The 27,500-nt window shown below is 59.7% G+C and overlaps 1 protein-coding gene across 1 annotated transcript in view; it reads right to left on the bottom strand.

Annotated features, from left to right (window-relative positions):
- The window catches only part of LOC147105445 (uncharacterized), an 88,539-nt gene extending 61,125 nt beyond the window's left edge, over nt 1–27,414 (bottom strand). Inside the window, exons 1-3 of the mRNA XM_086010901.1 lie at nt 27,154–27,414; nt 24,034–24,144; nt 6,318–6,510 (exon numbers count right to left, since the gene is read on the bottom strand). Coding sequence (XP_085867027.1) covers nt 6,318–6,510; nt 24,034–24,046 — 206 coding nt within the window. The 5' untranslated portion in view covers nt 24,047–24,144; nt 27,154–27,414. The remainder of the gene's footprint in view (nt 1–6,317; nt 6,511–24,033; nt 24,145–27,153) is intronic.
- Between the last annotated feature and the right edge of the window lie 86 nt (nt 27,415–27,500).

Genomic DNA, 27,500 nt, shown 5'->3' with positions numbered 1-27,500 from the left:
GAGTAAAGCTCCCTCTACACTGTCCCATCAAACACTCCCAGGGCAGGTACAGCACGGGTTAGATACAGAGTAAAGCTCCCTCTACACTGTCCCATCAAACACTCCCAGGGCAGGTACAGCACGGGTTAGATACAGAGTAAAGCTCCCTCTACACTGTCCCATCAAACACTCCCAGGGCAGGTACAGCACGGGTTAGATACAGAGTAAAGCTCCCTCTACACTGTCCCATCAAACACTCCCAGGGCAGGTACAGCACGGGTTTGATACAGAGTAAAGCTCCCTCTACACTGTCCCATCAAACACTCCCAAGGCAGGTACAGCATGGGTTAGATACAGAGTAAAGCTCCCTCTACACGGTCCCATCAAACACTCCCAGGGCAGGTACAGCACGGGTTAGATACACAGTAAAGCTCCCTCTACACTGTCCCCATCAAACACTCCCAGGGCAGGTACAGCACGGGTTAGATACAGAGTGAAGCTCCCTCTACACTGTCCCATCAAACACTCCCAGGGCAGGTACAGCACGGGTTAGATACAGAGTAAAGCTCCCTCTACACTGTCCCATCAAACACACCCAGGGCAGGTACGGCACGGGTTAGATACAGAGTAAAGCTCCCTCTACACTGTCCCATCAAAGACTCCCAGGGCAGGTACAGCACGGGTTAGATACAGGGTAAAGCTCCCTCTACACTGTCCCATCAAACACTCCCAGGGCAGGTACAGCACGGGTTAGATACAGAGTAAAGCTCCCTCTACACTGTCCCCATCAAACACTCCCGGGGCAGGTACAGCACGGGGTTAGATACAGAGTAAAGCTCCCTCTGCACTGTCCCATCAAACACTCCCGGGGCAGGTACAGCATGGGTTAGATACAGAGTAAAGCTCCCTCTACACTGTCCCATCAAACACTCCCAGGGCAGGTACAGCACGGCTTAGATACAGAGTAAAGCTCCCTCTACACTGTCCCATCAAACACTCCCTGGGCAGGTACAGCACGGGTTAGATACAGAGTGAAGCTCCCTCTACACTGTCCCATCAAACACTCCCGGGGCAGGTACAGCACGGGGTTAGATACAGGGTAAAGCTCCCTCTACACTGTCCCATCAAACACTCCCGGGGCAGGTACAGCACGGGGTTAGATACAGAGTAAAGCTCCCTCTACACTGTCCCATCAAACACTCCCAGGGCAGGTACAGCACGGGTTAGATACAGAGTAAAGCTCCCTCTACACTGTCCCATCAAACACTCCCAGGGCAGGTACAGCACGGGTTAGATACAGAGTAAAGCTCCCTCTACACTGTCCCATCAAACACTCCCAGGGCAGGTACAGCACGGGTTAGATACAGAGTAAAGCTCCCTCTACACTGTCCCATCAAACACTCCCGGGCAGGTACAGCACGGGGTTAGATACGGTAAAGCTCCCTCTACACAGTCCCATCAAACACTCCCGGGGCAGGTACAGCACGGGGTTAGATACAGAGTAAAGCTCCCTCTACACTGTCCCATCAAACACTCCAGGGCAGGTACAGCATGGGTTAGATACAGAGTAAAGCTCCCTCTACACTGTCCATCAAACACTCCCAGGGCAGGTACAGCAACGGGTTAGATACAGAGTAAAGCTCCCCTCTACACTGTCCCATCAAACACTCCAGGGCAGGTACAGCACGGGTTAGATACAGAGTAAAGCTCCCTCTACACTGTCCCATCAAACACTCCCGGGGCAGGTACAGCACGGGGTTAGATACAGGGTAAAGCTCCTCTACACTGTCCCATCAAACACTCCCGGGGCAGGTACAGCACGGGTTAGATACAGAGTAAAGCTCCCTCTACACTGTCCCATCAAACACTCCCGGGGCAGTACAGCATGGTTAGATACAGAGTAAAAGCTCCATCTACACTGTCCCATCAAACACTCCAGGGCAGGTGCAGCATGGATTAGATACAGAGTAAAGCTCCCTCTACACTGTCCCATCAAACACTCCCAGGACAGGTACAGATCGGGTTAGATACAGAGTAAAGCTCCCCCTACACTGTCCCATCAAACACTCCCAGGCAGGTACAGCACAGGTAGATACAGAGTAAAGCTCCCTCTACACTGTCCCATCAAACACTCCCAGGGCAGGTACAGCACGGGTTAGATGCAGAGTAAAGCTCCCTCTACACTGTCCCATCAAACACTCCCAGGGCAGGTACAGCACGGGTTAGATACAGAGTAAAGCTCCCTCTACACTGTCCCATCAACACTCCAGGGCAGGGACAGCACGGGTTAGATACAGAGTAAAGCTCCCTCTACACTGTCCCATCAAACACTCCCAGGGCAGGTACAGCACGGTTAGATACAGAGTAAAGCTCCCTCTACACTGTCCCATCAAACACTCCCAGGGCAGGTACAGCACGGGTTTGATACAGAGTAAAGCTCCCTCTACACTGTCCCATCAAACACTCCCAAGGCAGGTACAGCATGGGTTAGATACAGAGTAAAGCTCCCTCTACACTGTCCCATCAAACACTCCCCAGGGCAGCTACAGCACGGGTTAGATACACAGTAAGCTCCCTCTACACTGTCCCCATCAAACACTCCCAGGGCAGGTACAGCACGGGTTAGATACAGAGTGAAGCTCCCTCTACACTGTCCCATCAAACACTCCCAGGGCAGGTACAGCACGGGTTAGATACAGAGTAAAGCTCCCTCTACACTGTCCATCAAACACTCCCAAGGCAGGTACAGATCGGGTTAGATACAGAGTAAAGCTCCCTCTACACTGTCCCATCAAACACTCCCAGGGCAGGTACAGCACAGGTAGATACAGAGTAAAGCTCCCTCTACACTGTCCCATCAAACACTCCCAGGGCAGGTACAGCACGGGTTAGATACAGAGTAAAGCTCCCTCTACAGTGTCCCATCAAACACTCCCAGGGCAGGTACAGCACGGGTTAGATACAGAGTAAAGCTCCCTCTACACTGTCCCATCAAACACTCCCGGGGCAGGTACAGCCGGGTTAGATACAGAGTAAAGCTCCCTCTACACTGTCCCATCAAACACTCCCAGGGCAGGTACAGCACGGGTTAGATACAGAGTAAGCTCCCTCTACACTGTCCCCATCAAACACTCCCAGGGCAGGTACAGCACGGGTTTGATACAGAGTAAAGCTCCCTCTACACTGTCCCATCAAACACTCCAAGGCAGGTACAGCATGGGTTAGATACAGAGTAAAGCTCCCTCTACACTGTCCCATCAAACACTCCCAGGGCAGCTACAGCACGGGTTAGACACAGTAAAGCTCCCTCTACACTGTCCCCATCAAACACTCCCAGGGCAGGTACAGCACGGGTTAGATACAGAGTGAAGCTCCCTCTACACTGTCCCATCAAACACTCCCGGGGCAGGTACAGCACGGGTTAGATACAGAGTAAAGCTCCCTCTACACTGTCCCATCAAACACACCCAGGGCAGGTACGGCACGGGTTAGATACAGAGTAAAGCTCCCTCTACACTGTCCCATCAAACACTCCCAGGGCAGGTACAGCACGGGTTAGATCCAGGGTAAAGCTCCCTCTACACTGTCCCATCAAACACTCCCAGGGCAGGTACAGCACGGGTGAGATACAGAGTAAAGCTCCCTCTACACTGTCCCCATCAAACACTCCCAGGGCAGGTACAGCACGGGGTTAGATACAGAGTAAGGCTCCCTCTACACTGTCCCATCAAACACTCCCAGGGCAGGTACAGCACGGGGTTAGATACAGAGTAAAGCTCCCTCTACACTGTCCCATCAAACACTCCCGGGGCAGGTACAGCACGGGGTTAGATACAGAGTAAAGCTCCCTCTGCACTGTCCCATCAAACACTCCCGGGACAGGTACAGCATGGGTTAGATACAGAGTAAAGCTCCCTCTACACTGTCCCATCAAACACTCCCAGGGCAGGTACAGCACGGCTTAGATACAGAGTAAAGCTCCCTCTACACTGTCCCATCAAACACTCCCGGGGCAGGTACAGCACGGGGTTAGATACAGAGTAAAGCTCCCTCTACACTGTCCCATCAAACACTCCCGGGGCAGGTACAGCATGGGTTAGATACAGAGTAAAGCTCCCTCTACACTGTCCCATCAAACACTCCCAGGGCAGGTACAGCACGGGTTAGATACAGAGTAAAGCTCCCTCTACACTGTCCCATCAAACACTCCCAGGGCAGGTACAGCACGGGTTAGATACAGAGTAAAGCTCCCTCTGCACTGTCCCATCAAACACTCCCGGGCAGGTACAGCACGGGGTTAGATACAGGGTAAAGCTCCCTCTACACTGTCCCATCAAACACTCCCGGGGCAGGTACAGCACGGGGTTAGATACAGAGTAAAGCTCCCTCTACACTGTCCCATCAAACACTCCCGGGGCAGGTACAGCATGGGTTAGATACAGAGTAAAGCTCCCTCTACACTGTCCCATCAAACACTCCCAGGGCAGGTACAGCACGGGTTAGATACAGAGTAAAGCTCCCTCTACACTGTCCCATCAAACACTCCCAGGACAGGTACAGATCGGGTTAGATACAGAGTAAAGCTCCCCCTACACTGTCCCATCAAACACTCCCAGGGCAGGTACAGCACAGGTTAGATACAGAGTAAAGCTCCCTCTACACTGTCCCATCAAACACTCCCAGGGCAGGTACAGCACGGGTTAGATGCAGAGTAAAGCTCCCTCTACACTGTCCCATCAAACACTCCCAGGGCAGGTACAGCACGGGTTAGATACAGAGTAAAGCTCCCTCTACACTGTCCCATCAAACACTCCCAGGGCAGGTACAGCACGGGTTAGATACAGAGTAAAGCTCCCTCTACACTGTCCCATCAAACACTCCCAGGGCAGGTACAGCACGGGTTAGATACAGAGTAAAGCTCCCTCTACACTGTCCCATCAAACACTCCCAGGGCAGGTACAGCACGGGTTTGATACAGAGTAAAGCTCCCTCTACACTGTCCCATCAAACACTCCCAAGGCAGGTACAGCATGGGTTAGATACAGAGTAAAGCTCCCTCTACACTGTCCCATCAAACACTCCCAGGGCAGCTACAGCACGGGTTAGATACACAGTAAAGCTCCCTCTACACTGTCCCCATCAAACACTCCCAGGGCAGGTACAGCACGGGTTAGATACAGAGTGAAGCTCCCTCTACACTGTTCCATCAAACACTCCCAGGGCAGGTACAGCACGGGTTAGATACAGAGTAAAGCTCCCTCTACACTGTCCCATCAAACACTCCCAAGGCAGGTACAGCACGGGTTAGATACAGAGTAAAGCTCCCTCTACACTGTCCCATCAAACACTCCCAGGGCAGGTACAGCACGGGTTAGATACAGAGTAAAGCTCCCTCTACACTGTCCCATCAAACACTCCCAGGGCAGGTACAGCATGGGTTAGATACAGAGTAAAGCTCTCTCGACAGTGTCCCATCAAACACTCCCAGGGCAGGTGCAGCATGGGTTAGATACAGAGTAAAGCTCCCTCTACACTGTCCCCATCAAACACTCCCAGGGCAGGTACAGCACGGGTTAGATACAGAGTAAAGCTCCCTCTACACTGTCCCATCAAACACTCCCAGGGCAGGTACAACACGGGTTAGATACAGAGTAAAGCTCCCTCTACACTGTCCCATCAAACACTCCCAGGGCAGGTACAACACGGGTTAGATACAGAGTAAAGCTCCCTCTACACTGTCCCATCAAACACTCCCAGGGCAGGTACAGCATGGGTTAGATACAGAGTAAAGCTCCCTCTACACTGTCCCATCAAACACTCCCAGGGCAGGTACAGCACGGGTTAGATACAGAGTAAAGCTCCCTCTACACTGTCCCATCAAACACTCCCAGGGCAGGTACAGCACGGATTAGATACAGAGTAAAGCTCCCTCTACACTGTCCCATCAAACACTCCCAGGGCAGGTACAGCACGGGTTAGATACAGAGTAAAGCCCCCTCTACACTGTCCCATCAAACACTCCCAGGGCAGGTACAGCACGGGTTAGATACAGAGTAAAGCTCCCTCCACACTGTCCCATCAAACACTCCCAGGGCAGGTACAGCACGGGTTAGATGCAGAGTAAAGCTCCCTCTACACTGTCCCCATCAAACACTCCCAGGGCAGGTACAGCACGGGTTAGATACAGAGTAAAGCTCCCTCTACACTGTCCCCATCAAACACTCCCAGGGCAGGTACAGCACGGGTTAGATGCAGAGTAAAGCTCCCCCTCATTCTGCCGCCCCCCACTCCCCCGATTGCTCTGTCGTGCACAAATCGCGTGTTCGAGCGCCACGCACCCGTTGAGGCCGTCCCTGCATTGCCCGTGAATGCACGGGTTGCTGTTGCACTCGTTGACCTCAGAGAAACACACCAAGTCGTGATAACCCTCCGGGCAGATACACGTGAAGCTGTTGATGTCGTCTTTACACGTTCCCCCGTTGTGGCAGGGGTTCGACGCACACTCATCGATGTTAATGTTACACATGTGGCCTGGAAGACACGGGCAAAACACCAATATTAATAAGAACAGCCATGGAATCATGAACATTAATACGGGTATTGTGGTGATTTACATGCATATTAATTAGATAATATAAATAAATGAATATTAATAAGGATGAGGGAATGGTGTGTGATGTATCAGAGTGCTGCAGTTTTACACGGCACCTTAAAAAGAGCAGCTTTAAACAATCAGGGACGTTTCCCAGGACGAGTTAAATAGCGAGCCGGAGCGGGGAGATGGGGCGGCGATTTCCAAAGGCCCAGTTGGGTGGACTGCGAGGGATTTACATACGGGACTCTTCCCAACATTTAATCACTCAGCTCTTGACAGAATGACGCTCGGAATCTGCCCTCTGTCAGTGGGTGCTGCACATTGATGACAGTATAAAATCACCCAGGCTGTCCCGACCATTCACACAATCAACACTGATGGTGCAGCACCCCCGGTCGATCAGCGGCTGATTAACCAGGCACCCAAAGCCTCTGTGCTAAGGCACCACGTTTGACAGAAACGATCAGGGTCCACTGCGAGGGCTCAGAGCGCAAATGCACCGCCAGCGGTGCGTGGCACTGAGTCAAACTGAGCGGGATGGTCATATTCTCCGGTCTGTGCTGAGTGAGTGGGGCTCTGGGTTAGTTTCCATCCCGGGTTCCTGCTCCTCATCACCATCCAGCAACCCCCTGGTGGAAAACATGTGGAGGATGACATGAGCACCCTTGAATGTGATGCCCCCATAGTTGGATAGCCACTGGACACCCACTGTTTGGGCTAACAAATAAGAAAGGGCACCCGTATCCCAGTGAGAGTCAGTGTCTGTGGAACCCGTATCCCAGTGAGAATCAGTGTCTGTGGAACCCGTACCCCAGTGAGAGTCAGTGTCTGTGGAACCCGTACCCCAGTGAGAGTCAGTGTGTGTGGAACCCGTACCCCAGTGAGAGTCAGTGTCTGTGGAACCCGTACCCCAGCGAGAGTCAGTGTCTGTGGAACCCGTACCCCAGTGAGAGTCAGTGTCTGTGGAACCCGTATCCCAGTGAGAATCAGTGTCTGTGGAACCCGTACCCCAGTGAGAGTCAGTGTCTGTGGAACCCGTACCCCAGTGAGAGTCAGTGTCTGTGGAACCCGTATCCCAGTGAGAGTCAGTGTCTGTGGAACCCGTACCCCAGTGAGAGTCAGTGTGTGTGGAATCTGTACCCCAGTGAGAGTCAGTGTCTGTGGAACCCGTACCCCAGTGAGAGTCAGTGACTGTGGAACCCGTACCCCAGTGAGAGTCAGTGTGTGTGGAACCTGTACCCCAGTGAGAGTCAGTGTCTGTGGAACACGTACCCCAGTGAGAGTCAGTGCCTGTGGAACCCGTACCCCAGTGAGAGTCAGTGTCTGTGGAACCCGTACCCCAGTGAGAGTCAGTGTCTGTGGAACCCGTACCCCAGTGAGAGTCAGTGCCTGTGGAACCCGTACCCCAGTGAGAGTCAGTGTCTGTGGAACCCGTACCCCAGTGAGAGTCAGTGTCTGTGGAACCCGGACCCCAGTGAGAGTCAGTGTGTGTGGAATCTGTACCCCAGTGAGAGTCAGTGTCTGTGGAACCCGTACCCCAGTGAGAGTCAGTGTCTGTGGAACCCGTACCCCAGTGAGAGTCAGTGTCTGTGGAACCCGTACCCCAGTGAGAGTCAGTGTCTGTGGAACCCGTACCCCAGTGAGAGTCAGTGTCTGCGGAACCCGTACCCCAGTGAGAGTCAGTGTCTGCGGAACCCGTACCCCAGTGAGAGTCAGTGTCTGCGGAACCCGTACCCCAGTGAGAGTCAGTGTCTGTGGAACCCGTACCCCAGTGAGAGTCAGTGTCTGTGGAACCCGTACCCCAGTGAGAGTCAGTGTCTGTTGAACCCGTACCCCAGTGAGAGTCAGTGTCTGTGGAACCCGTACCCCAGTGAGAGTCAGTGCCTGTGGAACCCGTACCCCAGTGAGAGTCAGTGTGTGTGGAACCTGTACCCCAGTGAGAGTCAGTGTCTGTGGAACCCGTACCCCAGTGAGAGTCAGTGTCTGTGGAACCCGTACCCCAGTGAGAGTCAGTGCCTGTGGAACCCGTACCCCAGTGAGAGTCAGTGTCTGTGGAACCTGTACCCCAGTGAGAGTCAGTGTCTGCGGAACCCGTACCCCAGTGAGAGTCAGTGTCTGTGGAACCCGTACCCCAGTGAGAGTCAGTGTCTGTGGAACCCGTACCCCAGTGAGAGTCAGTGTGTGTGGAACCTGTACCCCAGCGAGAGTCAGTGTCTGTGGAACCCGTACCCCAGTGAGAGTCAGTGTCTGTGGAACCCGTACCCCAGTGAGAGTCAGTGTCTGTGGAACCCGTACCCCAGTGAGAGTCAGTGTCTGTGGAACCCGTCCCCCAGTGAGAGTCAGTGCCTGTGGAACCCGTACCCCAGTGAGAATCAGTGTCTGTGGAACCCGTACCCGAGTGAGAGTCAGTGTCTGTGGAACCCGTACCCCAGTGAGAGTCAGTGTGTGTGGAACCTGTACCCCAGCGAGAGTCAGTGTCTGTGGAACCCGTACCCCAGTGAGAGTCAGTGTCTGTGGAACCCGTACCCCAGTGAGAGTCAGTGTCTGTGGAACCCGTACCCCAGTGAGAGTCAGTGTCTGTGGAACCCGTACCCCAGTGAGAGTCAGTGTCTGTGGAACCCGTACCCCAGTGAGAGTCAGTGTCTGTGGAACCCGTACCCCAGTGAGAGTCAGTGTCTGTGGAACCCGTACCCCAGTGAGAGTCAGTGCCTGTGGAACCCGTACCCCAGTGAGAATCAGTGTCTGTGGAACCCGTACCCGAGTGAGAGTCAGTGTCTGTGGAACCCGTACCCCAGTGAGAGTCAGTGTCTGTGGAACCCGTACCCCAGTGAGAGTCAGTGTCTGTGGAACCCGTACCCCAGTGAGAGTCAGTGTCTGTGAAACCCGTACCCCAGTGAGAGTCACTGCCTGTGGAATCCGTACCCCAGTGAGAGTCAGTGTCTGTGGAACCCGTACCCCAGTGAGAGTCACTGCCTGTGGAACCCGTACCCCAGTGAGAGTCAGTGTCTGTGGAACCCGTACCCCAGTGAGAGTCAGTGTCTGTGGAGCCCGTACCCCAGTGAGAGTCAGTGTGTGTGGAACCCGTACCCCAGTGAGAGTCAGTGTCTGTGGAACCCATACCCCAGTGAGAGTCAGTGTCTGTGGAGCCCGTACCCCAGTGAGAGTCAGTGTGTTTGGAACCCGTACCCCAGTGAGAGTCAGTGTCTGTGGAACCCGTACCCCAGTGAGAGTCAGTGTCTGTGGAACCCGTACCCCAGTGAGAGTCAGTGTGTGTGGAACCCGTACCCCAGTGAGAGTCAGTGTCTGTGGAACCCGTACCCCAGTGAGAGTCAGTGTCTGTGGAACCCGTACCCCAGTGAGAGTCAGTGTCTGTGGATCCCGTACCCCAGTGAGAGTCAGTGTCTGTGGAACCCGTACCCCAGTGAGAGTCAGTGTCTGTGGAACCCGTACCCCAGTGAGAGTCAGTGTCTGTGGAACCCGTACCCCAGTGAGAGTCAGTGTCTGTGGAACCCGTACCCCAGTGAGAGTCAGTGTCTGTGGAACCCGTACCCCAGTGAGAGTCAGTGTCTGTGGAACCCGTACCCCAGTGAGTCAGTGTCTGTGGAACCCGTAACCCAGTGAGAGTCAGTGTCTGTGGAACCCGTACCCCAGTGAGAGTCAGTGTCTGTGGAACCCGTACCCCAGTGAGAGTCAGTGTCTGTGGAACCCGTACCCCAGTGAGAGTCAGTGTCTGTGGAACACGTACCCCAGTGAGAGTCAGTGTCTGTGGAACCCGTACCCCAGTGAGAGTCAGTGTGTTCAGGAGGGAGAGGTGAAATCGGAGAGAAAGAGAAATGAACAGCTGGTTGTTGCGACACAGCGTCAGTCAGTCAGTCCTGTGACCTCTCACCTGTGGCCTCTCAACACTTCAAATTAAACTTCCAAAGGTTCCTGTGCAATGTGTTCAGGAGTGAACCAAAGTGAAACGATTACCTTCAGAATTAAATCCCACCCCCACCCCAGAAACAAAAAACTGACAGTGCCTCGATTTTCTCAAGTTACGAGATTGTTTTTCGCTTCACCTGCCCCAGATCTTTGAAAGCGGGAGCTGGCGGAGCAGCGCGATCCTGTAACCCGATACGGCAGATGGGCTGCCGCTGCATAATGGGCCCTTTATTGAGCAGCCAGCCTCCCTGCTCGGAGGCAGCTTTACCCGTTCCTCAGGCCTCACTAGGCCGCGGGCACCCTGGGATTCAGGTGCAGCGCGATGTTGGGCAGAGGCTCCGGGAGGGAGGAGAGAGAGAGAGAGAGAGCAGTGAGACCAGGGGAAGGAACCCGATACCCCTGAGAATCAGTGCGGCCCTGCCTGACTGATGACAGTCGGGCCTTTCACTCCGGCTCCTCTGTTTACCTGCTCCCATTGACTGGGCCTGGACACAGGCACGGTTGCCCGGGCAACGCAAATCGATTGTTGTCGTTTGGTCTTCGGACCTGTTCAAATTATATTTAAACCCCAGTTAGTGGGAATGCCCCTAACGGGGAGGGTGTGGTGGCGGGGGGGGAGTCAGGGGGTGGGGTGCACACGGGACCTTCACGACTGAAGCACGCCCGCGCTATATGACCGTGATGGTGAAACGCACCCAGAGAGAAGGGGGGAGGGGGAATAAGGGGAGGGGGAACGAGTGGGGAGGGGAGGGGAACGAGGGGGGATGAGGAGCGAGGGGGGAGGGGTTGCGAGGGGGTAGGGGGAGCGAGGGGGAGGGCGAGTGAGGAGGGTGAGTGAGGAGGGGGAGGGGAAGTGAGGGGGGAGGGGGAGCGAGGGGGTAGGGGAAGTGAGGGGGAGTGGGAATGAGGGACAAGGGGGAGTGAGTGAGGGGACGAGGGGGGAGGGAGGGACGAGGGGGAGCGAGGGGACAAGGGGGAGTGAGGGACGAGGGGGAGCGAGGGGGGAGGGGGAATGAGGGACGAGGGGGAGTGAGGGGGAGCGAGGGGGGAGGGGGATTGAGGGGCAGCGAGGGGGAGGGGGAGCGAGGGACGAGGGGGAGCGAGGGACGAGGGGGAGCGAGGGGGAGTGAGGGGGGAGGGGGAGCGAGGGGGAGGGGGAGCGAGGGGGAGGCGGAGTGAGGGTGAGCGAGGGGGAGGGGGAGCGAGGTACGGGGGAGCGAGGGACGAGGGGGAGCGAGGGATGGGGGAGCGAGGGGGAATGAGGGGGGAGCGAGGGGCGAGGGGGAGTGAGGGACGAGGGGGAGCGAGGGACGAGGGGGAGCGAGGGACGAGGGGGAGCGAGGGGCAAGGGGGAGCGAGGGGCAAGGGGGAGCGAGGGGCAAGGGGGAGCGAGGGGGAGCGAGGGGCAAGGGGGGAGCGAGGGACGAGGGGGAGCGAGGGACGAGGGGAGCGAGGGACAAGGGGGAGCGAGGGACAAGGGGGAGCGAGAGCGAGGGACGAGGGGGAGCGAGAGCGAGGGACGAGGGGGAGCGAGGGACGAGGGGGAGTGAGGGGGAGCGAGGGGCGAGGGGGAGCGAGGGACGAGGGGGAGCGAGGGGCAGTGAGGGGGAGCGAGGGGGAGGGGTAGCGAGGGGCGGGGCAGCGGGGGGAATGAGGGACGAGGGGAGCGAGGGACGAGGGGGAGCGAGGGACGAGGGGGAGTGAGGGACGAGGGGGAGTGAGGGGGGAGCGAGGGACGAGGGGGAGCGAGGGACGAGGGGGAGCGAGGGGGAGCGAGGGGGGAGGGGGATTGAGGGGCAGCGAGGGGGAGGGGGAGCGAGGGACGAGGGGGAGCGAGGGACGAGGGGGGAGCGAGGGGGAGTGAGGGGGGAGGGGGAGCGAGGGACGGGGGAGCGAGGGGTTATGTGGGGGGAATGAGGGACGAGGGGAGCGAGGGGCGAGGGGGAGCGAGGGACGAGGGGGAGCGAGGGACGAGGGACGAGGGGGAGCGAGGGGCAAGGGGGAGCGAGGGGCAAGGGGGAGCGAGGGGCAAGGGGGAGCGAGGGGCAAGGGGGAGCGAGGGGGAGCGAGGGGCGAGGGGGAGCGAGGGACGAGGGGAGCGAGGGACAAGGGGGAGCGAGGGACAAGGGGGAGCGAGAGCGAGGGACGAGGGGGAGCGAGAGCGAGGGACGAGGGGGAGCGAGAGCGAGGGACGAGGGGGAGCGAGAGCGAGGGACGAGGGGGAGCGAGGGACGAGGGGGCGTGAGGGGGAGCGAGGGGCGAGGGGGAGCGAGGGACGAGGGGGAGCGAGGGGCAGTGAGGGGGAGCGAGGGGGGGGGTAGCGAGGGGCGGGGCAGCGGGGGAATGAGGGACGAGGGGGAGCGAGGGACGAGGGGAGCGAGGGACGAGGGGGAGTGAGGGGGGAGCGAGGGACGAGGGGGAGTGAGGGACGAGGGGGAGTGAGGGGGAGCGAGGGACGAGGGGGAGCGAGGGACGAGGGGGAGCGAGGGACGAGGGGGAGCGAGGGGGAGTGAGGGGGGGAGGGGGAGCGAGGGGGGAGGGGGGAGCGAGGGGGGAGGGGGAGTGAGGGGGGAGCGAGGGGGAGGGGACGCGAGGGGGAGGGGGAGCGAGGGGGAGGGGGAGCGAGGGGGAGGGGGAGCGAGGGACGGGGGAGCGAGGGGGTATGTGGGGGGAATGAGGGGACGAGGGGGAGCGAGGGCTGAGGGGGGAGCGAGGGACGAGGGGGGAGCGAGGGATGGGGTGAGCGAGGGGGAATGAGGGGGGAGCGAGGGGCGAGGGGGAGCGAGGGACGAGGGGGAGCGAGGGACGAGGGGGGAGCGAGGGGCAAGGGGGAGCGAGGGGGAGCGAGGGGCAAGGGGGAGCGAGGGACGAGGGGGAGCGAGGGACGAGGGGAGCGAGGGACAAGGGGGAGGGAGAGCGAGGGACGAGGGGGAGCGAGGGACGAGGGGGAGTGAGGGGGAGCGAGGGACGAGGGGGAGTGGGGGGAGCGAGGGGCGAGGGGGAGCGAGGGACGAGGGGGAGCGAGGGACGACGGGGAGCGAGGGACGAGGGGGGAGCGAGGGACGAGGGGCAGTGGGGGGGAGCGAGGGGGAGGGGTAGCGAGGGGCGGGGCAGCGGGGGGAATGAGGGACGAGGGGATGCGAGGGACGAGGGGGAGTGAGGGGGAGCGAGGGACGAGGGGGAGTGAGGGACGAGGGGGAGTGAGGGGGAGCGAGGGGGGAGGGGGAGTGAGGGGGGAGCGAGGGACGAGGGGGAGCGAGGGACGAGGGGGAGCGAGGGACGAGGGGGAGCGAGGGGGAGCGAGGGGGGAGGGGGAGTGAGGGGGAGCAAGGGACGAGGGGGAGCGAGGGACGAGGGGGAGTGAGGGACAGAGGACAGGGGAGGAGGGACGAGGGGGACGGAGGGACGAGGAGGGGAGTGAGGGACGAGGGGGAGTGAGGGACAGCGAGGGACGAGGGGGAGCGAGGACGAGGGGACGAGGGACGAGGGGGAGTGAGGGACAGCGAGGGACGAGGGGGAGCGAGGGACGAGGGGGAGTGAGGGACGAGGGGGAGTGAGGGACAGCGAGGGACGAGGGGGAGCGAGGGACGAGGGGGAGCGAGGGACGAGGGGGAGTGAGGGACAGCGAGGGACGAGGGGGAGCGAGGGACGAGGGGGAGCGAGGGACGAGGGGGAGCGAGGGACGAGGGGGAGCGAGGGACGAGGGGGAGCGAGGGACGAGGGGGAGTGAGGGACGAGGGGGAGTGAGGGACGAGCTCTGATGTAAACGGTCGGAGACGGGGCACGATCTGCCAGCTGTTGGGATCGCGCTAAGATTCTGTAAAGAGCGGGAACAGAACAGAAAAGAAAATCTCTTAACAAAAGTGAAACTTTGCCCCAGATTACATTTCACAATAAGCTGGCGAAAGCAGCGTGGAAGTGAACCGTAGCGAAGTGTTTGAGCTTGAGCTGATGTTGGCAGTGAGACGCCTCCCATTGTTCACTGATCCAGGGACGATGTGTCAGGGCTGGTGCGACTCAGGAGGAACATAAACAACAACTTGCATTTATATAGCACCTTTAACATCCCCAGGTGCTTCACAGGAGCGATTATCAGGCAAAATCTGACACCGAGCCACAGGAGATATTAGGGCAGGTGACCAAAAACTTGGTCAAAGAGGCAGGTTTTAAGGAGCGTCTTAAAGGAGGAGAGAGAGGCGGAGAGGTTTAGGGAGGGAATTCCAGAGCTCGGGGCCCAACCGGCTGAAGGCACGGCCACCAATGGTGGAGCGATGGAAATTGGGGATGCGCAAGAGGCCAGAATTGGAGGAGCGCAGAGATCTCGGGGGGTTGTGGGGCTGGAGGAGGTTACAGAGAGAGGGAGGGGCGAGGAGGGCCATGGAGGGATTTGAAAACAAGGATGAGAATTTTAAAATCGAGGCGTTGCCGGACTGGGAGCCAATGTAAGTCAGTGAGCACAGGGGGTGATGGGTGAACGGGACTGGGTGTGAGTTAGGACACGGGGCAGTGAGCACAGGGGGTGATGGGTGAACGGGACTGGGTGTGAGTTAGGACACGGGGCAGTGAGCACAGGGGGTGATGGGTGAACGGGACTGGGTGCGAGTTAGGACACGGGGCAGTGAGTACAGGGGGTGATGGGTGAACGGGACTGGGTGTGAGTTAGGACACGGGGCAGTGAGCACAGAGGGTGATGGGTGAACGGGACTGGGTGTGAGTTAGGACACGGGGCAGTGAGCACGGGGTGATGGGTGAACGGGACTGGGTGTGAGTTAGGACACGGGGCACTGAGCACAGGGGGTGATGGGTGAACGGGACTGGGTGTGAGTTAGGACACGGGGCAGTGAGCACAGGGGGTGATGGGTGAACGGGACTGGGTGTGAGTTAGGACACAGGGCAGTGAGCACAGGGGGCGATGGGTGAACGGGACTGGGTGTGAGTTAGGACACGGGGCAGTGAGCACAGGGGGTGATGGGTGAACGGGACTGGGTGTGAGTTAGGACACGGGGCAGTGAGCACAGGGGGTGATGGGTGAACGGGACTGGGTGTGAGTTAGGACACGGGGCAGTGAGCACAGGGGGTGATGGGTGAACGGGACTGGGTGCGAGTTAGGACACGGGGCAGTGAGCACGGGGTGATGGGTGAACGGGACTGGGTGTGAGTTAGGACACGGGGCAGTGAGCACAGGGGGCGATGGGTGAACGGGACTGGGTGTGAGTTAGGACACAGGGCAGTGAGCACAGGGGGTGATGGGTGAACGGGACTGGGTGTGAGTTAGGACACGGGGCAGTGAGCACAGGGGGTGATGGGTGAACGGGACTGGGTGTGAGTTAGGACACGGGGCAGTGAGCACAGGGGGTGATGGGTGAACGGGACTCGGTGTGAGTTAGGACACGGGGCAGTGAGCACAGGGGGTGATGGGTGAACGGGACTGGGTGTGAGTTAGGACACGGGGCAGTGAGCACAGGGGGTGATTGGTGAACGGGACTGGGTGTGAGTTAGGACACGGGGCAGTGAGCACAGGGGGTGATGGGTGAACGGGACTGGGTCTGACTTAGGACACGAGGCAGTGAGCACAGGGGGTGATGGGTGAACGGGACTGGGTCTGACTTAGGACACGGGACAGTGAGCACAGGGGGTGATGGGTGAACGGGACTGGGTCTGACTTAGGACACGGGGCAGTGAGCACAGGGGGGTGATGGGTGAACGGGACTGGGTGTGCTTTAGGACACGGGGCAGTGAGCACAGGGGGTGATGGGTGAACGGGACTCGGTGTGAGTTAGGACACGGGGCAGTGAGCACAGGGGGTGATGGGTGAACGGGACTGGGTGTGAGTTAGGACACGGGGCAGTGAGCACAGGGGGTGATTGGTGAACGGGACTGGGTGTGAGTTAGGACACGGGGCAGTGAGCACAGGGGGTGATGGGTGAACGGGACTGGGTCTGACTTAGGACACGGGGCAGTGAGCACAGGGGGTGATGGGTGAACGGGACTGGGTCTGACTTAGGACACGGGACAGTGAGCACAGGGGGTGATGGGTGAACGGGACTGGGTCTGACTTAGGACACGGGGCAGTGAGCACAGGGGGGTGATGGGTGAACGGGACTGGGTGTGCTTTAGGACACGGGGCAGTGAGCACAGGGGGTGATGGGTGAACGGGACTGGGTGTGAGTTACGACACGGGGCAGTGAGCACAGGGGGTGATGGGTGAACGGGACTGGGTGTGAGTTACGACACGGGGCAGTGAGCACAGGGGGTGATGGGTGAACGGGACTGGGTGTGAGTTAGGACACAGGGCAGTGAGCACAGGAGGTGATGGGTGAACGGGACTGGGTGTGAGTTACGACACGGGGCAGTGAGCACAGGGGGTGATGGGTGAACGGGACTGGGTGTGAGTTAGGACACGGGGCAGTGAGCACAGGGGGTGATGGGTGAACGGGACTGGGTGTGTTAGGACACGGGGCAGTGAGCACAGGGGGTGATGGGTGAACGGGACTGGGTGTGAGTTAGGACACGGGGCAGTGAGCACAGGGGGCGATGGGTGAGCGGGACTGGGTGTGAGTTAGGACACGGGGCAGTGAGCACAGGGGGTGATGGGTGAACGGGACTGGGTGCGAGTTAGGACACGGGGCAGTGAGCACAGGGGGTGATGGGTGAACGGGACTGGGTGCGAGTTAGGACACGGGGCAGTGAGCACAGGGGGTGATGGGTGAACGGGACTGGGTGTGAGTTAGGACACGGGGCAGTGAGCACAGGGGGTGATGGGTGAACGGGACTGGGTGTGAGTTAGGACACGGGGCAGTGAGCACAGGGGGTGATGGGTGAACGGGACTGGGTGTGAGTTAGGACACGGGGCAGTGAGCACAGGGGGTGATGGGTGAACGGGACTTGGTGCGAGTTAGGACACGGGGCAGTGAGCACAGGGGGTGATGGGTGAACAGGACTGGGTGTGAGTTAGGACACGGGGCAGTGAGCACAGCGGGTGATGGGTGAACGGGACTGGGTGTGAGTTAGGACACGGGGCAGTGAGCACAGGGGGTGATGGGTGAACGGGACTGGGTGTGAGTTAGGACACGGGGCAGTGAGCACAGGGGGTGATGGGTGAACGGGACTGGGTTTGAGTTAGGACACGGGGCAGTGAGCACGGGGGGTGATGGGTGAACGGGACTGGGTGTGAGTTAGGACACGGGGCAGTGAGCACGGGGGGTGATGGGTGAACGGGACTGGGTGTGAGTTAGGACACGGGGCTGTGAGCACAGGGGGTGATGGGTGAACGGGACTGGGTGTGACTTAGGACACGGGGCAGTGAGCACAGGGGGTGATGGGTGAACGGGACTGGGTGCGAGTTAGGACACGGGGCAGTGAGCACAGGGGGTGATGGGTGAACGGGACTGGGTGCGAGTTAGGACACAGGGCAGTGAGCACAGGGGGTGATGGGTGAACGGGACTGGGTGCGAGTTAGGACACGGGGCAGTGAGCACAGGGGGTGATGGGTGAACGGGACTGGGTGTGAGTTAGGACACGGGGCAGTGAGCACAGCGGGTGATGGGTGAACGGGACTGGGTGTGAGTTCGGACACGGGGCAGTGAGCACAGGGGGTGATGGGTGAGCGGGACTGGGTGTGAGTTAGGACACGGGGCAGTGAGCACAGGGGGTGATGGGTGAACGGGACTGGGTGTGAGTTAGGACACGGGGCAGTGAGCACAGGGGGTGATGGGTGAACGGGACTGGGTGTGAGTTAGGACACGGGGCAGTGAGCACGGGGGGTGATGGGTGAACGGGACTGGGTGCGAGTTAGGACACGGGGCAGTGAGCACAGGGAGTGATGGGTGAACGGGACTGGGTGTGAGTTAGGACACGGGGCGGTGAGCACAGGGGGTGATGAGTGAGCGGGACTGAGTGTGAGTTAGGACACGGGGCAGTGAGCACAGGGGGTGATGGGTGAACGGGACTGGGTGTGAGTTAGGACACGGGGCAGTGAGCACAGGGGGTGAGGGGTGAACGGGACTGGGTGCGAGTTAGGACACGGGGCAGTGAGCACAGGGGGTGATGGGTGAACGGGACTGGGTGTGAGTTAGGACACGGGGCAGTGAGCACAGGGGGTGATGGGTGAACGGGACTGGGTGTGAGTTAGGACACGGGGCAGTGAGCACAGGGGGTGATGGGTGAACGGGACTGGGGGCGAGTTGGGACACGGGGCAGTGAGCACAGGGGGTGATGGGTGAACGGGACTGGGTGTGAGTTAGGACACGGGGCAGTGAGTACAGGGGGTGATGGGTGAACGGGACTGGGTGAGAGTTAGGACACGGGGCAGTGAGCACAGGGGGTGATGGGTGAATGGGACTGGGTGTGAGTTAGGACACGGGGCAGTGAGCACAGGGGGTGATGGGTGAACGGGACTGGGTGTGAGTTAGGACACGGGGCAGTGAGCACAGGGGGTGATGGGTGAACGGGACTGGGTGTGAGTTAGGACACGGGGCAGTGAGCACAGGGTGCGATGGGTGAACGGGACTGGGTGTGAGTTAGGACACGGGGCAGTGAGCACAGTGGGTGATGGGTGAACGGGACTGGGCGCGAGTTAGGACACGGGGCAGTGAGCACAGGGGGTGATGGGTGAACGGGACTGGGTGTGAGTTAGGACACGGGGCAGTGAGCACAGGGGGTGATGGGTGAACGGGACTCGGTGCGAGTTAGGACACGGGGCAGTGAGCACAGGGGGTGATGGGTGAACGGGACTCGGTGTGAGTTAGGACACAGGGCAGTGAGCACAGGGGGTGATGGGTGAACGGGACTGGGTGTGAGATAGGACACGGGGCAGTGAGCACACGGGGTGATGGGTGAACGGGACTGGGTGTGAGTTAGGACACGGGGCAGTGAGCACAGGGGGGGATGGGTGAACGGGACTGGGTGTGAGTTAGGACACGGGGCAGTGAGCACAGGGGGTGATGGGTGAACGGGACTGGGTGAGAGTTAGGACACGGGGCAGTGAGCACAGGGGGTGATGGGTGAACGGGACTGGGTGCGAGTTAGGACACGGGGCAGTGAGCACAGGGGGTGATGGGTGAACGACACTTGGTGTGAGTTAGGACACGGGGCAGTGAGCACAGGGGGTGATGGGTGAACGGGACTGGGTGTGAGTTAGGACACGGGGCAGTGAGCACAGGGGGTGATGGGTGAACAGGACTGGGTGTGAGTTAGCACACGGGGCAGTGAGCACAGGGGGTGATGGGTGAACAGGACTGGGTGTGAGTTAGGACACGGGGCAGTGAGCACAGCGGGTGATGGGTGAACGGGACTGGGTGTGAGTTAGGACACGGGGCAGTGAGCACAGGGGGTGATGGGTGAACGGGACTGGGTGTGAGTTAGGACACGGGGCAGTGAGCACAGTGGGTGATGGGTGAACGGGACTGGGTGTGAGTTAGGACACGGGGCAGTGAGCACAGGGGGTGATGGGTGAACGGGACTGGGTTTGAGTTAGGACACGGGGCAGTGAGCACAGGGGGTGGTGGGCGAACGGGACTGGGTGTGAGTTAGGACACGGGGCAGTGAGCACGGGGGGGTGATGGGTGAACGGGACTGGGTGTGAGTCAGGACACGGGGCTGTGAGCACAGGGGGTGATGGGTGAACGGGACTGGGTGTGAGTTAGGACACGGGGCAGTGAGCACGGGGTGATGGGTGAACGGGACTGGGTGTGAGTTAGGACACGGGGCAGTGAGCACGGGGGGTGATGGGTGAACGGGACTGGGTGTGAGTCAGGACACGGGGCTGTGAGCACAGGGGGGGATGGGTGAACGGGACTGGGTGTGAGTTAGGACACGGGGCAGTGAGCACAGGGGGTGATGGGTGAACGGGACTGGGTGTGAGTTAGGACACGGGGCAGTGAGCACAGGGGGTGATGGGTGAACGGGACTGGCTGTGAGTTAGGACACGGGGCAGTGAGCACAGGGGGTGATGGGTGAACGGGACTGGGTGTGAGTTAGGACACGGGGCAGTGAGCACAGCGGGTGATGGGTGAACGGGACTGGGTGTGAGTTAGGACACGGGGCAGTGAGCACAGGGGGTGATGGGTGAGCGGGACTGGGTGTGAGTTAGGACACGGGGCAGTGAGCACAGCGGGTGATGGGTGAACGGGACTGGGTGTGAGTTAGGACACGGGGCAGTGAGCACAGGGGGTGATGGGTGAGCGGGACTGGGTGCGAGTTAGGACACGGGGCAGTGAGCACAGGGGGTGATGGGTGAACGGGACTGGGTGTGAGTTAGGACATGGGGCAGTGAGCACGGGGGGTGATGGGTGAACGGGACTGGGTGCGAGTTAGGACACGGGGCAGTGAGCACAGGGGGTGATGGGTGAACGGGACTGGGTGTGTGTTAGGACACGGGGCAGTGAGCACAGGGGGTGATGGGTGAACGGGACTGGGTGTGTGTTAGGACACGGGGCAGTGAGCACAGGGGGTGATGGGTGAACGGGACTGGGTGCGAGTTAGGACACGGGGCAGTGAGCACAGGGGGTGATGGGTGAACGGGACTGGGTGTGAGTTAGGACACGGGGCAGTGAGCACAGGGGGTGATGGGTGAACGGGACTGGGTGTGAGTTAGGACACGGGGCAGTGAGCACAGGGGGTGATGGGTGAACGGGACTGGGTGTGAGTTAGGACACGGGGCAGTGAGCACAGGGGGTGATGGGTGAACGGGACTGGGTGTGAGTTAGGACACGGGGCAGTGAGCACAGGGGGTGATGGGTGAACGGGACTGGGTGTGAGTTAGGACACGGGGCAGTGAGCACAGGGGGTGATGGGTGAACGGGACTGGGTGCGAGTTAGGACACGGGGCAGTGAGCACAGGGGGTGATGGGTGAACGGGACTGGGTGAGAGTTAGGACACGGGGCAGTGAGCACAGGGGGTGATGGGTGAACGGGACTGGGTGCGAGTTAGGACACGGGGCAGTGAGCACAGGGGGTGATGGGTGAACGGGACTCGGTGTGAGATAGGACACAGGGCAGTGAGCACAGGGGGTGATGGGTGAACGGGACTGGGTGTGAGATAGGACACGGGGCAGTGAGCACAGGGGGTGATGGGTGAACGGGACTGGGTGTGAGTTAGGACACGGGGCAGTGAGCACAGGGGGGGATGGGTGAACGGGACTGGGTGTGAGTTAGGACACGGGGCAGTGAGCACAGGGGGTGATGGGTGAACGGGACTGGGTGAGAGTTAGGACACGGGGCAGTGAGCACAGGGGGTGATGGGTGAACGGGACTGGGTGCGAGTTAGGACACGGGGCAGTGAGCACAGGGGGTGATGGGTGAACGACACTTGGTGTGAGTTAGGACACGGGGCAGTGAGCACAGGGGGTGATGGGTGAACGGGACTGGGTGTGAGTTAGGACACGGGGCAGTGAGCACGGGGTGATGGGTGAACGGGACTGGGTGTGAGTTAGGACACGGGGCAGTGAGCACAGGGGGTGATGGGTGAACAGGACTGGGTGTGAGTTAGCACACGGGGCAGTGAGCACAGGGGGTGATGGGTGAACAGGACTGGGTGTGAGTTAGGACACGGGGCAGTGAGCACAGCGGGTGATGGGTGAACGGGACTGGGTGTGAGTTAGGACACGGGGCAGTGAGCACAGGGGGTGATGGGTGAACGGGACTGGGTGTGAGTTAGGACACGGGGCAGTGAGCACAGGGGGTGATGGGTGAACGGGACTGGGTTTGAGTTAGGACACGGGGCAGTGAGCACAGGGGGTGGTGGGCGAACGGGACTGGGTGTGAGTTAGGACACGGGGCAGTGAGCACAGGGGGTGATGGGTGAACGGGACTGGGTGTGAGTTAGGACACGGGGCAGTGAGCACAGGGGGTGATGGGTGAACGGGACTGGGTGTGAGTTAGGACACGGGGCAGTGAGCACAGCGGGTGATGGGTGAACGGGACTGGGTGTGAGTTAGGACACGGGGCAGTGAGCACAGGGGGTGATGGGTGAGCGGGACTGGGTGTGAGTTAGGACACGGGGCAGTGAGCACAGGGGGTGATGGGTGAACGGGACTGGGTGTGAGTTAGGACACGGGGCAGTGAGCACAGGGGGTGATGGGTGAACGGGACTGGGTGCGAGTTAGGACACGGGGCAGTGAGCACAGGGGGTGATGGGTGAACGGGACTGGGTGTGAGTTAGGACACGGGGCAGTGAGCACAGGGGGTGATGGGTGAACGGGACTGGGTGCGAGTTAGGACACGGGGCAGTGAGCACAGGGAGTGATGGGTGAACGGGACTGAGTGTGAGTTAGGACACGGGGCAGTGAGCACAGGGGGTGATGGGTGAACGGGACTGGGTGTGAGTTAGGACACGGGGCAGTGAGCACAGGGGGTGATGGGTGAACGGGACTGGGTGCGAGTTAGGACACGGGGCAGTGAGCACGGGGGGTGATGGGTGAACGGGACTGGGTGCGAGTTAGGACACGGGGCAGTGAGCACAGGGAGTGATGGGTGAACGGGACTGAGTGTGAGTTAGGACACGGGGCAGTGAGCACAGGGGGTGATGGGTGAACGGGACTGGGTGTGAGTTAGGACACGGGGCAGTGAGCACAGGGGGTGAGGGGTGAACGGGACTGGGTGCGAGTTAGGACACGGGGCAGTGAGCACAGGGGGCGATGGGTGAACGGGACTGGGTGTGAGTTAGGACACGGGGCACTGAGCACAGGGGGTGATGGGTGAACGGGACTGGGTGTGAGTTAGGACACGGGGCAGTGAGCACAGGGTGTGATGGGTGAACGGGACTGGGTGTGAGTTAGGACACGGGGCAGTGAGCACAGGGGGTGATGGGTGAACGGGACTGGGGGCGAGTTAGGACACGGGGCAGTGAGCACAGGGGGTGATGGGTGAACGGGACTGGGTGTGAGTTAGGACACGGGGCAGTGAGCACAGGGGGTGATGGGTGAACGGGACTCGGTGCGAGTTAGGACACGGGGCAGTGAGCACAGGGGGTGATGGGTGAACGGGACTCGGTGTGAGTTAGGACACAGGGCAGTGAGCACAGGGGGTGATGGGTGAACGGGACTGGGTGTGAGATAGGACACGGGGCAGTGAGCACAGGGGGTGATGGGTGAACGGGACTGGGTGTGAGTTAGGACACGGGGCAGTGAGCACAGGGGGGGATGGGTGAACGGGACTGGGTGTGAGTTAGGACACGGGGCAGTGAGCACAGGGGGTGATGGGTGAACGGGACTGGGTGAGAGTTAGGACACGGGGCAGTGAGCACAGGGGGTGATGGGTGAACGGGACTGGGTGCGAGTTAGGACACGGGGCAGTGAGCACAGGGGGTGATGGGTGAACGGGACTGGGTGTGAGTTAGGACACGGGGCGGTGAGCACAGGGGGTGATGGGTGAACGGGACTTGGTGTGAGTTAGGACACGGGGCAGTGAGCACAGGGGGTGATGGGTGAATGGGAGTGGGTGCGAGTTAGGACACGGGGCAGCAGAGATTTGGATGAGCTAAGGCAGGGGCGGAGACGGCCGATGTTACGGAGGTGGAGATAGGGAGCGAGTCTTACCTGTGTAGCCCATCTCACAGACACAGTCGTAGCTATTGATCTGATCGATGCAGTTGCCATATTCACAGGGGTTACTGGCACAATCATCCAAATTTGTTCCACAGTTCACACCTGCGGGAAAGGAATAATAATTCCGGTGATTAAACGGTAACAAACTCAAATCTCTATCGCCACGGTGAATAAATCTGATTGGAAGAGGTTTTTAATTGAAAGCAAGAAAGACTTGCATTTCTATCGCGCCTTCTATACTGGAATTTTTTGAGGATGTAACTGGTAGAATAGATAAGGGAGAACCAGTGGATGTGGTGTATTTGGACTTTCAGAAGGCTTTCGATAAGGTCCCGCATAAGAGATTAGCGTGTAAAGTTAAGGCACTTGGGATTGGGGGCAAGGTATTGACTTGGATAGAGAACTGGTTGGCAGACAGAAAGCAAAGAGTTGGAATAAACGGGTCTTTTTCCGACTGGCAGGCAGTGACTAGTGGGGTACCGCAGGGCTCGGTCCTTGGACCCCAGCTGTTCACAATATATATTAATGATCCAGACGAGGGAACTAGATGTAATATCTCCAAATTTGCAGGCGACACAAAGCTGGGTGGGCGTGTGTGCTGTGAGGAGGATGCAGAGAAACTCCAGTATGATTTGGACAGGTTGGGTGATTGGGCAGATGCATGGCAGATGCAGTATAATGTGGGTAAATGCGAGGTTATCCACTTTGGTGGCAAAAACAGGAAGGCAGATTATTATCTGAACGGCAATAGCTTGAGAGAAGGGGAAGTGCAACGAGACCTGGGTGTCCTTGTGCACCAGTCGTTGAAGGTAAGCATGCAGGTACAGCAGACGGTTAAGAAGGCAAATGGTATGTTGGCCTTTGTAGCGAGAGGGTTTGAGTACAGGAACAAGGATGTCTTGGTTGTACAGAGCCTTGGTGAGACCACACCTTGAGTATTGTGTGCAGTTTTGGTCGCCTTACCTGAGGAAGGATGTTCTTGCCATGGAAGGAGTTCAGCGAAGATTCACCAGGCTGATACCTGGGATGGCAGGAATGACGTATGAGGAGAGATTGGGTCGATTGGGCTTGTACTCGCTGGAGTTTAGAAGAATGAGAGGGGATCTCACTGAAACTTATAAAATTCTAACAGGACTGGACAGACTAGATGCAGGAAGGATGTTCCCGATGGTTGGGGAGTCCAGAACCAGGGGTCACAGTCTAAGGATAAGGGGTAAGCCATTTAGGACAGAGATGAGGAGGAATTTCTTCACCCAGAGAGTGGTGAACCTGTGGAATTCTCTACCACAGAAGGCAGTAGAGGCCAATTCATTAAATGTATTCAAGAAGGAGTTGGATATATTTCTTAAGGCTAAAGGGATCAAGGGATATGGGGAGAAAGCAGGAACAGGGTACTGAATTTGGATGATCAGCCATGATCGCATTGAATGGCGGAGCAGGCTCGAGGGGCCGAATCGTCTACTCCTGCTCCTATCTTCTATGTTTCTATGTATCACGACCTCAGGACGTCCAAAAGCGCTTCACAGCCAATGAAGTACTTTTTGAAGTGTGGTCACTGTGGTAATGTGGGAAACGCGGCCGCCAATCTGCGCACAGCAAGCTCCCACAAACAGCAATGTGATAAATGACCAGATATTCTGATTTTTTTAGGTGTTTACTGGGTTGTGGGATGAATATTGTCCCAGGAGAACAAGGGGAGAAAATTGAGGGGGTCAAGGAAGAAGGAGGTCAGTGGCGGGGTTGGTGGGGGGTGAAATGGATGTGATGAGTTTGCGGAGAAATGAATGAGGAGGGGGCGAGGAGGGTGTGAGGTGGTGGCGAGCAGGGGGCGAGCAGGGGGTGAGCGCGGGCGAGCAGGGGGGCGAGGGCGGGCGAGAAGGGGGCGAGCAGTGGGTGAGAACGGGAGAGCAGTGGGTGAGAAGGAGGCGAGCAGTGGGTAAGAGTGGGCGAGCAGGGGGCGAGCAGTGGGTGAGAGCGGGTGAGCAGTGGGTGAGAAGGGGGCGAGCAGGGGTTGAGCAGCGGGCGAGCAGGGGGCGAGAGCGGGCGAGCAGGCGGTGAGCAGGGGTGAGCGTGGCCGAGCAGGGGGTGAGAGCGGGCGAGCAGGGGGCGAGAGCGGGCGAGCAGGGGGTGTGCGCGGGCGAGCAGAGGGTGAGTGCGGGCGAGCAGGGGGCGAGAGCGGGCGAGAAGGAGGCGAGAGCAGCCGAGCAGTGGGTGAGAGTGGGCGAGAAGGGGGTGAGCAGTGGGTGAGAGCGGGCGAGAAGGGGGCGAGCAGTGGGTGAGAGCGGGCGAGCAGTGGGTGAGAGTGGGCGAGAAGGGGGCGAGCAGGGGTTGAGCAGCGGGCGAGCAGGGGGCGAGAGCGGGCGAGCAGGCGGTGAGCAGGGGTGAGCGCGGGCGAGCGGGGGCGAGAGCGGGCGAGCAGGGGGCGAGAGCGGGCGAGCGCGGGCGAGCAGAGGGTGAGTGCGGGCGAGCAGGGGGCGAGAGTGGGCGAGAAGGGGGCGAGAGCAGCCGAGCAGTGGGTGAGAGTGGGCGAGAAGTGGGTGAGAGCGGGCGAGCAGGGGGCGAGCATTGGGTGAGAGTGGGCGAGAAGGGGGCGAGCAGGGGTTGAGCAGCGGGCGAGAGCGGGCGAGCAGGGGGCGAGCAGCGGGCGAGCAGGGGGCGAGAGCAGGCTGAGCGGGGGCGAGCAGGGGGTGAGCGCGGCCGAGCAGGGGGCGAGAGCGGGCGAGAAGGGGCGAGAGCGGGCGAGAAGGGGGCGAGCAGGGGCGAGCGCGGGCGAGCAGTGGGTGAGAGCGGGCGAACAGGGGGCGAGCAGTGGGTGAGAGTGGGCGAGAAGGGGGCGAGCAGGGGTTGAGCAGCGGGCGAGCAGGGGCGAGAGCGGCGAGCAGGGGGCGAGAGCGGGCGAGCAGGGGGCGAGAGCGTGCGAGCGGGGGCGAGAGCGGGCGAGCAGTGGGTGAGAGTGGGCGAGAAGGGGGCGAGCATGGGTTGAGCAGCGGGCGAGCAGGGGGTGAGCGCAGGCGAGCGGGGCGAGCAGGGGGCGAGCGGGGGCGAGAGCGGGCGAGCAGGGGGCGAGTGCGGGTGAGCAGGGGGCGAGCAGGGGGCGAGAGCGGGCAGTACCTGTGGTGCCCTTGAGGCAGGCGCAGGTGTACCCGTCGACCCGATCCTGGCAGCTCCTCCGTTCTGGCAGGGGCGGCTCTGACACTCATTGATGTTGATGTCACAGACACGGCCGGTGTAACCCGGGTAACAGACGCAGTTGAATGTGGCGATGGCGTCCTTGCACGTCCCATAGTGGCAGGGGTCCCGCTCACACTCATTGATGTCGGTCTCACACAGAGTCCCAGCAAAACCTGCACAGAAACACAAACACCACAAAAAAACACTCAGAGGGCAGGGAACATCGAGAGAGAGAGAGAGAGAGGGAGAGAGAGAGAGGGAGAGAGATAGACAGAGAGAGAGAGAGA

The sequence above is a fragment of the Somniosus microcephalus genome, chromosome 17, assembly GCF_052327205.1.
Source record: "Somniosus microcephalus isolate GS21.2 chromosome 17, FLI_Smic_1.0, whole genome shotgun sequence".
NCBI classification, from domain to species: Eukaryota; Metazoa; Chordata; class Chondrichthyes; order Squaliformes; family Somniosidae; genus Somniosus; species Somniosus microcephalus.
Note: the sequence above shows the minus strand (reverse complement) of the source record. Positions and strands in the feature narration are given on the sequence as shown.